General features: G+C 40.9%; 1 protein-coding gene across 8 annotated transcripts in view; it reads left to right on the top strand.

Moving 5' to 3' along the window:
• Window positions 1–13,875, top strand: part of PKHD1 (PKHD1 ciliary IPT domain containing fibrocystin/polyductin) — a 252,325-nt gene that overhangs the window by 214,965 nt on the left and 23,485 nt on the right. For 7 of the 8 annotated variants that reach the window (XR_011095438.1, XR_011095437.1, XM_068678848.1 and 4 more), the window contains one exon: window positions 7,592–8,585. Coding sequence is in view for 5 of the 8 variants with exons in the window: in XM_068678848.1 (XP_068534949.1) it covers window positions 7,592–8,585 (994 nt within the window). In the remaining 3 variants the exon portion in view is untranslated. Of the gene's footprint in view, window positions 1–7,591; window positions 8,586–10,103; window positions 10,254–13,875 lie in introns of all 8 variants that reach the window. The other variant, XR_011095439.1, reaches the window with a different exon arrangement.

Raw genomic sequence — 13,875 nt, 5'->3', positions numbered from 1 at the left:
TAACATTTAGGCAGATAAAATTAATGTGATGAATCCCATTCCACATGCTTTAATAATGACTCTAGCCTTTGTATCTCAAATTTTAGCTCTTCAGATGTTTTTATAGGTGTTCAGATTCTGTGCTACATTTTCAGCTTCATTTCAACTTCTAAGGCTTAAAATATTTGCCTCCCATTACGGTCCATTCTCATAAATGTGTCATGGTATAATATTATATAATGGCTTTTCTTTATTAAAAAAAAAAAAAAAAAAAAGCAGAGACAAGGTTGCTGATAAAAAGATACTGGAGACATCGGGCAGGATGGGAAGAGAACTCAAGAAGTCACCTCACTCATCCATTTGATCCAACAGTATTTATACTTACACTGCTCCTGAAAGAAATTAATATAACTTGATAAAAAACTCACCAATTGTAATAGTTTGACTGAATCCTAACGATTTGATTTCAAGGCCTTGCTTTTTTTTTTTTTTTTTTTTTTTTAATTATTATTATTTTTATTTTTTAACCAAAAACATGTTTTTTAAAATTTCTGAACAAAATCTCTGTTTAAAATGTTAATATGGGTATTATTTTTTTGTTCTCTCCACATTGGACATAGGAAAACAACCTTCCTTATTTCCTGATTATTTTTATGAAGTTTCTATAAGCTGCTTATACTACTTTGGTATACTAATTAAAATGTCTGCAACCTTTTTGATCTGAACTTGGATTATTTGAAATATTTTTGTTTCAACAACATATCTGAGGAAAAAAGGTTTTTCAAAAAAATTGTTTTAGAGAAAAAATATACAGTCTAAAAACATGATCATTTCTCAGATGAAGCTGAAAAATGGGTATAATTTCAGCATTTAATCAAAATGTTTGGTTTGTTAATGAACAAAAATAAATAGGAAGACAATATTAGGGCAAATGCTGAGTTCTGTTCTGTCCTTTCTGTCACCTATGTCTTAAATAGTAATTGTCATTTTAACCTTATTTCTACCCTGAATATTTCCAATATCTACAGGTATTTGTTGTTTTCCTCTGGCTCATTTCTAATGGAAAATCATTCGGTTTCTTTTAGAATTGGTTCCCAGGACCAAAGAACTGTTCTCATTGGGAAGAAATGATAATAATAATAGTAAAATTGAGTTCTCTGAAAATTTTATTTTGAGGTAGTTCATTTTATGCCCTGACTTTATTTTTGCAGAAGAAAAGGATGATTTGTCTTTGCAGTAACTGCAAAAAAGAAGCTGAGAACCTTCCAGTCCATAACAAAACCTGGCAGCAATGGTCTTAATAGAGTTCAAGTTTATTTGACTAATTCTTTCACCACTTGTCAGAGAACATACTTTTGTTTGCAGTAACAAAACGACCTCTTTCCTCTCCCATTTCTCCAGCGAGTAGTGCAGGCACTTGTGTGGAGTGCACATTACTGCTAACCGTTACGATGTTTGCTGTCAAACTCATTTATTTATGCAACTGCTGTGGAAAGGCCCGAGGCCCATAAGCAGCCCTGAAAGATTTCAGAGCCCTGGTGTGGGGTCATGAAAGGGAAAGCGAGGGGGAGGGCGAAGCCTCCACTGGTTATGAGAAAGGAACTGACACAGGAAATGGTCACATATGGCACAGATTTATTGTGTCCGGGACTTCCCATTCAAAACTCATTATATCCACAGCTCAGAGCGGTGCATGGCACAGCCACATTCATTTTTGGGGTCTGGCATCCGATGAAATTGCTGTTCTGCTGTTGGGTGGTGGTGGCAGTTTTATCATTCCTCGGCCAGAGAGCTGGAGGTTGGAACTGTGTTGGCAAAAACTCTGCTGAGTGCTGCCCTTAGCACTGAGCCATGCAGAGTGGTTTGTCTAAAGCTTCACCCAGTGGCATTGCTGGTCAGAAGAAGAGAAAAATCTTTCTGAGCTTTAAATATACCTAAAGGAAAACAGAAATGTCTTGAAGGGAAACATAAGGGGAAAAACTTTAGTAGCAACAGAAGAAACAAAATGATATTTGCAGAACAACATGTTTTATCAAAGGTGAATTATTTTGGACAGAAAGGTGGTCCTGTTTGCATTTTTCTCTTTTAAATGTCTGTCCTAGGAGGCAGAATACTTCCAATACCCAGCCACCAGCTCCTTGAACAACAGTTAGTGAGTTCGAGAAATTGTGGGAATACTTTCTTCATATTTTCCTATTTGCTTCATGAGACCATCTAAAAGCCCCAGTCAGGGCTCTGGGTTTTTATTTTGCTAGTACAAATTTCTACCTGATTTCTACCCTTTTGCTGTTCATTGATGAATCCTCCAAGCCCTTGAGAAGGCTGTAGAGACCCATGCTCTCTTGTGAGTGTTCTCAGTGCCACCCATGGTCTGTCATGATCACACAAGTCCCATACCACACATTTGATTGCGTTACAGTAATGTTTAAGGTAATGACTTCTACAACATCATTTTCTTCCTCATTCAGGACGCTTAATTCAGAGTGCTTTTGGAGACTCTCTGAAATTGCACAGAATCAGGAAGGGCAGAGTAATTCAGCTGTTTAATCCTCTCTCTTTCCATGCAAAATAGAATTCCATATAATGCCTCTTTTGTCTGTATGTTGGATTTATTCCCTAAATAGACATCATGGGGAACTTTGTGTTGCTAGGATGGCTAAAATGACTGAAGTTCCCCAATCAATAATGATAATGAGGACAAAAATCCTCTCTTAATTGTGGCTTTCTAATAGTTTTTATTAACTGGGTGGTCAAGCTGCTCTGGGACAGTGCTGACAACAGCAGGAAGAGGCTTGATGTCTATTCGTGAGTTAAGGAGTGGTAGGGAATGGGCACTGGACCTTCCCACTCACTCCTGCTACGTCAAAAAGAACAGTTCCAAGCCCAGTTTGGTCCCAGCAGATTCCAAAACAATTCCTGGGTGCTTCCCAGACAAATCAGGAGCCAGTCCAAAAAGCTATTTGAATGTCTATTTGGGCATCTTAGATTTATGGACCACCTCATCCGAGAGGGCTGAAGATGTATGCTCCTGGCTGGGCTATCCTCCCAAGCTTTTGGCTGTTTTGTGAGACAGGTTTGATATTCTTTCGAATACAAAGACTGAAGATATTCTCTTTGACTCAAAAGGCTCAAGAGCTGTAGATCACTGAACACTTGGGGAACAGTTTGGGAGAACATTGCCATGTGTATATCCTGTTCTCATACACTCTCTACACACCTCCTTTTGACCACTTTGGAGAACATTCTGTCCTGAGTCTTCTGTGAAGACTTAGCTTGTGTACTTAGCTTTCAAAGCCAAGAATGACTAATAATAAGTCTGCAATTACCTGATAATTGGAAAAGTTTGCAATTTTTTTGTTCGTCACTTAGAAAGATATGCTATTATCTATGATCTATATACCTTACCTCTTAAGCATGGGGGAGCTTTGAAGGGTTAGTTCTAGCACAATAAATATATAAGCATATGACAAATGCAAATAAAACTTGATTTCATAATGAATAAATACTAGCAATGTGTGTGGACTTATCCATGCATCCAAACAGTGAGTTCAAGAACAAATATTTCATGTACTGTACCTGTTTTTCTATGGATTTGTATGGGAAGGGGAGGGGCCAATGGAGATCCTGGGGTGCATATCCGTGAGCTTACACTACAGCCTTTTTAGTGGGAGCACTAATAATCCATCTTTTTTCCTGCCTGGGCACCCACTTTAACAGAACTTGTAGGAACATAGTGTCTTTGAGTCCCCAGACATGACCACAATTGGCCAGAGGGTTCAAAGGTTTTATGGAGGAGCGATAAACAGCCGAGCATAAAAATACACGGTGTTATGAGACTCATTTCCTTCAAAAATAATTTTCCTTAGGAGAAAGAATTAGCAGCCTAAAGCAACCACTCAATTTTTATGCGCATAGTTCCTGGCATGGCTGTGTATTTATGTGCATGTGTCTCACACACGTGTTCACACAAATACACGAGCAGTCACACTCGCCTCCATGCATTGCTATGCGCATGTTCCCAACACAAGCCTTGTGCAAAAAATAAGTTACTTGGCATTGCATATCTGCATATTTATCCCCCATGTGGGCTCTGGTACATTCAATTGCATGATATTCCTAATTTGCAGTCAGTGGTATTTTTAAAAATGATAGGGGATGCCTTGTCTCAACAGCTGCTGAAGTTGACAGGCTTGCTTGCACTTCTGCACATGAAGATTCACAAGACGAATGACTGCAGAGCCATGGCTTTAAAAGAACGAGTGTGTAGGCATGAGAACCTTGTGCTGGGGATTAGATAGGAGAATTGGGTCCAAAATTATTTACAGGGAACATCTGAACCCAAGAAACGTAGAAAACCTTTTGCATAGCAAAAACGACTGACCTCAGAATAATTTACCTTTGTGGACTGTTACATTTCCAAAGTCCTATTGCCAGGTCTTTTTTTTTTTTTTTTTTTTTTTTTTTATTTCACATTTGAATGTCAGCAGGTCAAAAGGAACAGTTAATGCTGATGAATATTTCCCCTTCAGCAAAGATATGTGCTGGCCAGCCCAAGGCCAATGAATCGCAATTTCTAAACAGTGTCCCATTTATCTCTCCCCTCCCCCTTGCTCCCCTACACGCTTTTATATTTTTGTAACTATAATTGTTGTTAAATTAGAAATAACTGACGGGCAAATCCAGTCAGATGGAAAGAAAATTGCGGGAGATTTATTTTATTTTGATAAAAACCTGACATTGCCTTTTGTTTTTGTCAAAAAACAACTATATTTTTCCTTGTACCGTGAATTGTGAAATCTATCACGAAATGGGTAAAAATTATTGAAGGAAATGGTGGTGTTAACCTGAAGGGGAAAATCATTAATGTTGATGTATTTCATTCAATTTTAAATGTAGAATTTATTTTATTTTATTTTATTTATTTGGCATTGGGGAACTAGGGAAAAGGCAGGAGACTTGCAAAGGACTCTATGTGCCTTTAAGTCAAAACATCTATTTTAAAAATACTCTTCCCTCCTTCCCTCCTGCTCCATTTTTCTAAATAAAGGATATGAGATGTTGTTGTTGGTGTTTCTTTTTCTTTTTTTTTTTTTTTTTTTTTTTCCTAAGCAAAGAGGACCCCCTCGGCGCATTTTTCTTTTCAAATGTGAAATGAGGTGGAAAATCCTCATTTCACGACAGGAAGGACAAATATTGACACAAAGTTAATATTTGTCAGGAGCCCTAGAAGCAACCTGAGTGCTCAAATCTCATATAGATATATATGTTTGTGTGTGGCGGTGTGTGCGTGCATGTGGATGTATATAATTAAATAGCAAACTCGACGGCAAAGGAATCTGCAGAAAGCACAGCCTGCTGTCTGAGGCTGAGGAAATAGCTGGGGAGGGTGGGCATGGACACTTTCCATCTCCTGTTTCTCTCTCTTGCGTGCACCAAGGGGGACACAAGACATCTTCTCCATCTTTCCCACCCATTTATAGGGTCTCACATAGACTCACACATGCCTGGTTTCTCTTTCATTCCCCCCCTCATTTTTTTTTTTTCCTGTCACACGTGTGCAAACACACGTGCATGCACAAATATAACCCTGTTTAATCGAATTTTGCCCCGTTTATGGACAGGGGAAGGCTTCTGGAATTTATCACTGTTATTGCTCATCGCCAATGTAAATAGCACATGTCAGCTCAATATTCAGTGGTCACTCAGTATTTATTAAGTCCTGTCCACTCTGGCCTTTTTTAGAGCAAAGCCCCGGGGCAGATTAGCTGCTGGCCCTGACACGCCACGTCGCTTATCTATTCGCATCGATTATGAGAGTCAGCTGTGGCCAGGCCGCACTTTTTCCTTCTCCTCTCAGGCCCCTCTTACAAACACCCCTGCTTGGATTTTCATGAGGAAATAATCAGATTAGGGCTTCAGCGGCGAGTTCATATGGAGTTCTCTTTCTCCGATGTGCTACTAACTGAATAAACGTGTTTTGTGGTAAATTGTAAATGACATTATGATTACCAAGGCCAGCATGGGTTTCATTTAAAAGTGATCGAAATTGCAGGCTGCAGAAATTGTGACTGGCAGATAAGGCCGTTCGGAAGGAGACGAGCAGCGGTGCATGCGCGTGCATGGGCGGGCGCGCAGGGAGCCGAGCGAACCTGCTCGGAGAGGCGAAGGAAAGTCCTGGGAAATCACAAAACATCAGCAAACCCCATCTGTAGGCAGGAGCGATGGCACTGGGGGGAGATGGGGAGCGGTTTGAATGTTTCTGGGAGAGCAAATGAGATCTGTCAGCCTTTGTGGGCTGGCTATGGGCTGCTTGACGTGTCCTTCCTGCGCTCTGGGGCAGTACCCAATATCCGAGGGCAGCATCTCCATGAGGATACTGCTCCCTCTCCCTTTGCCCCAAGCAAAACACTCATGCTGGTACAGCTAAAAATAGAATGAGAAAGCCAAAAAAGTGAGAAAAAGGAATAGAAAACAATAAACTTGTGTCTAAAGTTAGCTTTTTTTTTGCATAGATCCTGTCACACTTGGACCTGCTTTCTGATCCGAGTGTGATATTTATGTCATTCCATCGCTTTCCTTTGTGATGTGCAGAGTGAGAGCTCATCCTGGGAAATGCTCATAGATCTCAGCAGCAGTCTGCACATGAGGAATCACCTTGAAATAAATCGTAGCTAAATGTCCACAGGATTCAGGCATCGAGATGTAACAGTAAGCAGGACCCAGGCTGGCTTCTCATAGTTTCTCTCTTTTCCTGAAGCCTGACATTTTCTTCTAGCAGTGAGTTTCCCATTTGCAATGTTTCCATAGTAAGGGGAATGCTTTTTTTTTTTTTTTTTTTTTTTTTTTTCCATTCAGAAGTTTGTGGCTCTGACGTATGTTGCTGTGTCTTTCTTTTTGCCATTAGCACTAAGCACTGCTGATCTGTATGCAGGTCCCCAAAGCTGCTGAATGAGGAGCTCAGTTAGTTTAGACATTGTCCATTCTTTGCCTAATGTGTTCAAGAGCCCAGCTAGCTAGGGAAGAGTGGGCTCAGGAAGGGAAGGAGGATTATAGCTGGCTACAGCAGCAAATTCCTCCTTTGATTTTGTTTTGAAGGAAGGAAGGAAAAACAGAAACACACATCTTTTCATAGGATGCTCCGGGCAGAAATGTTTATGTTGTTGGTGCCCGTATCTGAACTCATTTACTTTTTTTCTCCCTTTATAATCAGTGGTGATCTCATCATTACAGCCTGAGGCACGATTTCTCTCATCTTAAAGCAGAGACCTATATTTGGTCAGATGGAACATACCTGAACTCAGAGGACTGTATGGACTGTGTCTCTTCTGCATAGATCCATAAAGGGATCCTAATGGCTAATCTCAGACACTTTGGTTGGGATTCAGTTCTCAATTATTTTCAGGTTAAGGACTTCTGGAGGCAGATGTGGTTTCTACCTATTTAATGTCCATTGGTGTCCAGGCTTCTCTTAAAACTGATTAGAATTTTAACGCTTGGAAAAGTAACTGAGCACCAAATGGGAAAATAAATAGCTGTAGCACAACCTGTTGAGATGACATTTGATACAAATTTTGATTAGTTTTTCTCTCCCCACCTTCATCTGTCCTTCCAGGAATTTACAGAGATGACAAGAAATGTATCTTCAAGCCCTCAGTACAAGGCTACTTCTGCAAACAGGCAGATCATGCACTTGTTGTCCTTGAAAACTTGGACACCACCGTGGTGAACCAGGAGCTGTTTCCAGTGGTAGCAGTGACGGACAACTTTATGGACACCTTCGGTGATGCGTCATGTTATCCTGCAGAGCATCCTTCTACTTTTTTTTCTGTACTGCCATCCACCAAAGTCACCACAGTTTGCTTCCCGGACCTAACACCTCTGATTTTCAGACTCTCCCTCCTTAGTGGCCAGAACTCAACCAGACTGCCCCTGGCTATTTTCTACAATGAACCCCTCAGCCTTCGTGTTTTCGTTCAAGGGAAATACGTTTCTCCAACCCCATCTTCATTCTCACAGAAAGAAGGGACAGGAGCCAATTACTTCAGCTTTAAGGACAATCTCCTCTATGTTCTTCTCCATGAGAAGGAACCTGTAGAAATAGTTGCTGGCCTTTCCCTTCACATAGCTTTCACTGTGAGTGAGGCCATTGGGGAAGAAGGTGAGGCAAATATAATGCATCAATTAGCTGATTTCTTGCAGGTTGGTCATGACCAAATCAGAGTAGTCCATCACATACCAGGAGGTGAAAGCATGTTGAAGGTCATCTCAGACAATGCTAGCAAAAAGAAATATCACTGCCCTAACATGACATTTTGCACGGCCTTTCATAGCCGGTCTGGCTCACAGAAAATGGGGAGAGCACCAGTGAGCACCCGAGCTCTGCAGCCATCTGATGCACCTGGTCCATCAAGAGTGCTGATTATTGAACTTGGTGATCTACCAGGCCACCAGAGAAATGAGTTTCAGCGTACCTTGACAATTGACAGCTTGAAGACTTTAGCGAGAACAATTATAAATGCTCATCAAACCGGAGACCTGGACTTACCAGTTGATACTTTAATGGTGACTCAGCCTGACTTTGTCTCCCCAGGAGGAGATAACAGTAGGTAAGTGGGCTGCTGCAGTGTTGTAACAAAATGTTGATACTGATTAAAGTGGACTGAGACAATTATACCACTTGATCTGCTTAGTAAGATGTGATGTTTTCCATTTTCTGAAATATGGCTATGGCACATTATAAACACATTATAAAATTTCCCTGACAGAGTTGTGGTCAAGGATTAGCAGGAGTCCTGATTAGGATCTAGCCAAACTACCATGACATTCTCATGGTGTTCATGGATCTCTATGAGGTGCAGAACTGTCCTTGATGTTTTAATCCAGAAGGAGAGTTTCTGTAAATCTGTCTTGAAACTAAAAGCTCTTAACTTCTAAGCAATTAAATTTGTGAGTGTTTCTAAACTGATGTAGTGCCAGAGATGTGTTATGGAAGACAGGCTGTTCTCTTAACTAACTTACAGGTCTAAACCTTGATTCATATGCTTTTAACATTTAAAGCCAGAAAGGACCATTTAATCTTCTGCTTCAATCTCCTGCATGATGCAGCCCTCTTCATTCTGATACCCCAGGGCTGACCTTTCCGTTTGGCCAAAAATTCTTGTTCTAAAAAATCACCTGGTCTACAAGATATGAGACCTGGACATATCCAGTGCAATTTAAATGTGTGCCTAGACGTTGAATGCTGTCCCTGTTTTTTGCTGTCACAAATAATTGTCCGTTTTTTCTTGTCAAACTCTCTTTCTCTCTTTCTTGCCCTGTCCTTCACTGTTACGTCAGTGACTTGCCAGGCATTGGCTTTTCCTCTTCCTCCAGATACCTCCAGAGTAATCAAATCACTTAGCTGTCTGCTTTTTAATAAATTGAAAGGTTTGAGTTCTGGTGAATGTAAGCTATTTAAATCCTTTTTCTCTTTCTTGCCTTCTCCTTCTCTGTTTTCTGAAGCCTTTTTGAAATGTGGATGTCTGAACAGCCAAGAGTTTTCCTCCATATCTATGCCATAAGCAAAAATGGTACCAAATCCCATTTTCTACTGGCAGAATTCAGTGATCCCATTAACCCATTTTTCTACACGAATAGGAGAGATCATGATCATGTTTGCTCACTGTATTCTCTAATTCCTTTCAATTATAGCTTTTGAGGACCCAATTGACCCAGCAGGTTAACCCAGATCCAAGACACCATGTGGTCTAGGTGCCAATGTTTGACTGTTGCCTCTGTAATTTATCAGCCTGCCAGTCCTTTTGTGCATCGTATGAGCAGTGGCTATATATTTGGGGTTTGTTTATTTATTTATTTATTATTGTTATGTAGATAAAACATCAGGACTACATCTGATTTTAACAGAACAATGCAGGACACTCCTGTACTTGAGAATGATTTCCCAATGGGAGCTACCTTTTGAGCTCTGTCAGTTAACTAGTTCTTGGTCAGTTTTGTATGTCCTAATTTTTTATTGATGTTCTGTGTCAAGGCTCAATTTCTGAAGGTCATTTTCTCCTCTTTTCCACAGCAACAAGCAACCTTTTCTGTCCTTCCTTCCCCAGTCCTCATCTTGCTCTTTTCAGTCTCTTTCAGCCACTATTTGCAAACCCAGATGGCAGCCCTTATCTGCAGAAAGGGCTGTGAGGAGCAAGGCCGGGAAGGGAACAGACAGCAGTGTATTTCAGACTCAGATCTTGAATCTGTATTAAAAGCATATGGGAAATATGGAAAAGGTAATATCCCATCTGCTTTTAATAGGGTACATGGGATTTGATGCCTGGCAACCTTATTGTGTACTCTCTTGATATTGCATAATGTTATTTTTTGATGTTGTGCACTACTGAGCCTTACCCACGTATAAGCATATTCCATCTATGCAAGAAAGAAATTGGATTTGTCTAAGACTTATTTTCTTTAATTAATACCATATCCTCTGACTTTTTACCACTGACCCCTGTACCATCCTGATGTCTGGTGGCTGCTAGTGGTACAAACTACTATGAACTAATTTTTCTATTATGTGCAGTGCGGCTTATGATAGTAGGGGACCCATAATAAGGCTTGGTGTTCTGGGACCATAGGAATCTTTATTTTGTTTTGGTCTTATTTGTTTTCTTTTTGTGTGGCATCATTTTATGTACAGGTGGGAGATAATTACTTGCAAGATCAAATTTTAAATTAGGGCCAAACTCAGAAGATTTACAGTACCATTTATCAGCAGAACTAGCATTGCTATTTCCAGCAAGGTGCTTGTGTGCAGGATATCACAAAACAGGAGAGCAAAAAATGCAGGAAGTTTTGCAGCCTCATTTAGCAAAATGTTAATTTTTTTATAGTATGCCAAAACATGCTGTAGACTGTGACACATGCAGGACCCCTCATTCAGTGTCCATTAGCAATGATCAGAACAAGAGCAGCAACATTAGCTACTCTTTGGGTCATGAGCAAGCCACGGATTTTCAAAGTAAGCTCACCACAGCCCTATTAAAGGTCTATAGGTTCTGGAATTCACCAGTATAATATCACAGCAGGAAAGCAGGGATCATCACTTAGAGAAGAGGATAACTCTTCTGTGTGCCAAGAAAAGAACCTTGTTGTTGTCTTTTTTTCAGGCACAAATGACATTTTCCCTGTACCAGGGACTGCTCTTCCAGCTGGCATTTGGGGATGTTGTTCCTGTCTGTGCATGCGCTGTGATACCAGTCTAAGCAGCAAAGATCAGGGCAGGTCCCTAGGAAGGAGGATATTTTATTATAGAAGCAAGAACAGGAACAGATTAAAGCCATAGATTCACCATCTCACTAGGGGAAGATCTGGGATGTATATTCAAGAGAAGACTTACCACCAAATTAGGAGGACCAGCTCAGAGCCCATCCACCCATAGCTACACGGGCTCCTCTGCAGTGTTATTTATTGCTCCCCATCAGTCACAGCTTTTCTGGAATTACTCATAGCTGACATTTCTGATGCAATAAGGCCACAGATAACTTGTGAAATGAAATCAGGGTTTTCCTGTTGGGACATGTAATATCCCCACTGTCTATCTGTCTCTCTTTAGGCAGTACATGCTAGCACAGGCGAGGATAATGGGGCTGGGATTACAAGTCAGACTAAGTGTACCTGTGTATTTTCCTGTGGAAGGAAAAGAGAAATGTTTTCACCCCTGAGTCGTGCAAAAGACGGTTGGGCTCTCAGATATTCACAGAAGCTGCACTCCTGCAGAGCCACTCTCCCTGCAGTTTCAGGCTTGTGGTCTCTCTTGCTTCGAGATGACAAAAAGATCTTTGATCAGTAGAGGCTGGGTGTCTGTCTTTGCAGCCCAGGACAGTGAGGCTGAACAGAGCCTGGGAAACCTTGCTGTGGTCAGGAGAAAGTCAGTAGCTGTGTATCACATCATCAAGGATTTAAAAAAAAAAATAAATAAAAAAGATTTGTCTGTTATGATTTATTTTTTTTTATTATTTTTTAAGATTTTAATTTAATTTCTTTCTTATGGTGACTTCAGGTATGGCTCACTGGTTATCCAAGGCAAGAAGGAAGTGATTTTTGTGACTGCTATAGTCTTGCACGGGGGCAAATACGAGGAGACAGGTATCCCATAGCTTTACCTTTCAGTGAATGCCTGCGTAAAAACGTATACTGCAATATATTCACAGACAGCAATCCCTCTTTTTGCAAAGTTTGCCTGATATCAATATAAATACTGATATATTTAAAAGTAAAAGCACAAGAGGGCACAACAGCAAATATGTGTTTGCGCAGGTGTCTTTACACAGAATCAGAAATATAAAGATGGACGGTCCTCCAGAAGCCATTCAGTCATCTCCCCACAGTGGTGCAGGGTACCTCACTCATCCCTGATGGACCTTTAACCTGCTATGAACTGAAATTTGCAGGCATTAATCTTCCTTTATTAAGAGTTAGGTTTGGGGTAGCGTGTGAAGGATGTGTGTGTGCGGGAAATGTCGGTGTTTGAGACTCACAGCAAGCAATAAAAGTGAAGCAAATTGTCAAGGAACTGCTCATTCAGACAGCAATACCCATCCTGGGGACTAAATGAGAAGTTAGTACTCATTCCGCATGTCACACGGCATGCACACAGGCAGGCAGAGTGAGAGGTCCAAACCAGATTAATGCTGACACATCCTGAGCCCGAAGTGCTTGGGCTCGATAACCTTCACGTGGGCTTTAGGCAGGCTGCTGAGTGTAATTGCACGGGGTTTTGAAAAGGGAAGGCGACCATTTTTTCCTTGTGTAGGGATCCAACTTTTCTTCCTGTGGGTTTAAGCAGGATGCTAAAAGTCCTGACCTCAGAGCTGCAGCTAACGCAGCACTTGAGGCTCTATCGGGGCTTTATCTTCCCCACACAGCTGAAGTGAATTTTCTGTAAACATCCTGGGAATATTCCCAATATTCCCTATTCAGCTGCTCTAATAGCTGAGCCCCCCTTTTGGCCAACATCTCCTATTTAGCAGTCTAGTTAAATTACGGAACACATGAACAAATTTGCAGTGAAACCTTGAAGGTTTCTAATCAGAGGAGTGGGACTCTGTAACAGGCTGTTTATAGGAGCAATGGGATAAGAAACTTAATGGGATTAAAGTGGAGGCAAATACACATATAAACAGTGTTATTCCATATAAAAAGTCATGATTATAGTGCGCTTAAGGAATTAGGATGAATTTCAGTATTTAGTTCTCAATTCATAATTCTTTTCAAGTGGAGAAACCGAGTGGTTCAAGGATTTCTTATCACAAAGCCTTTTGCTATTTCTTTTCTTGTGGTGACTTTTATTTATTTTTTAGCAGAAAATCTAGGAACTAACTGGGCATCAAAACTGAACTACCAGCATATTGGTAGTGTCAGGAAGGCACAGTCGTAGTAGGGATAAAGAGTTAAAAATGAAGGGGATCAGCTCAAGAGGTGCTTTTCCCAATTCTGCTTTCTCCCCAGAAGTTGAAAGTGTTGGGATCAGCTCAAGAGCTAGTGGGGAGGGTACCCATCAGCTCTCTTAGGGACTGGAAAGAGACCTGATCCCACATCTGGTGCCCCAGTTCTATCAAGCAAAACCTGCAGGGCTCATGTCACATTCCTGTCTGTTTTCCCCCTTAGCCATTAATGGGACCTGCAGTAAAAACCTGCTGTATTGATGATTCAGATGGTGTGAGTGCACGGCACAGCCACATCCTTGCAGAACCAATCCTTTCCCCATTCTGGCTTATTTAAAACACAAACAGTGTCACCTCTATCAGGATGGCTGGGGTGGTGTGGCATCAGAGCCAGTGTTGGTTCTGAAGTTGGCCTGCTTTGCTGTTTGATTGTGCTCTTGACATCACATGGAGAAGGGACACACAT

Source organism: Anas acuta, chromosome 3 (genome assembly GCF_963932015.1).
Source record: "Anas acuta chromosome 3, bAnaAcu1.1, whole genome shotgun sequence".
NCBI lineage: Eukaryota > Metazoa > Chordata > Aves > Anseriformes > Anatidae > Anas > Anas acuta.
Note: the sequence above shows the minus strand (reverse complement) of the source record. Positions and strands in the feature narration are given on the sequence as shown.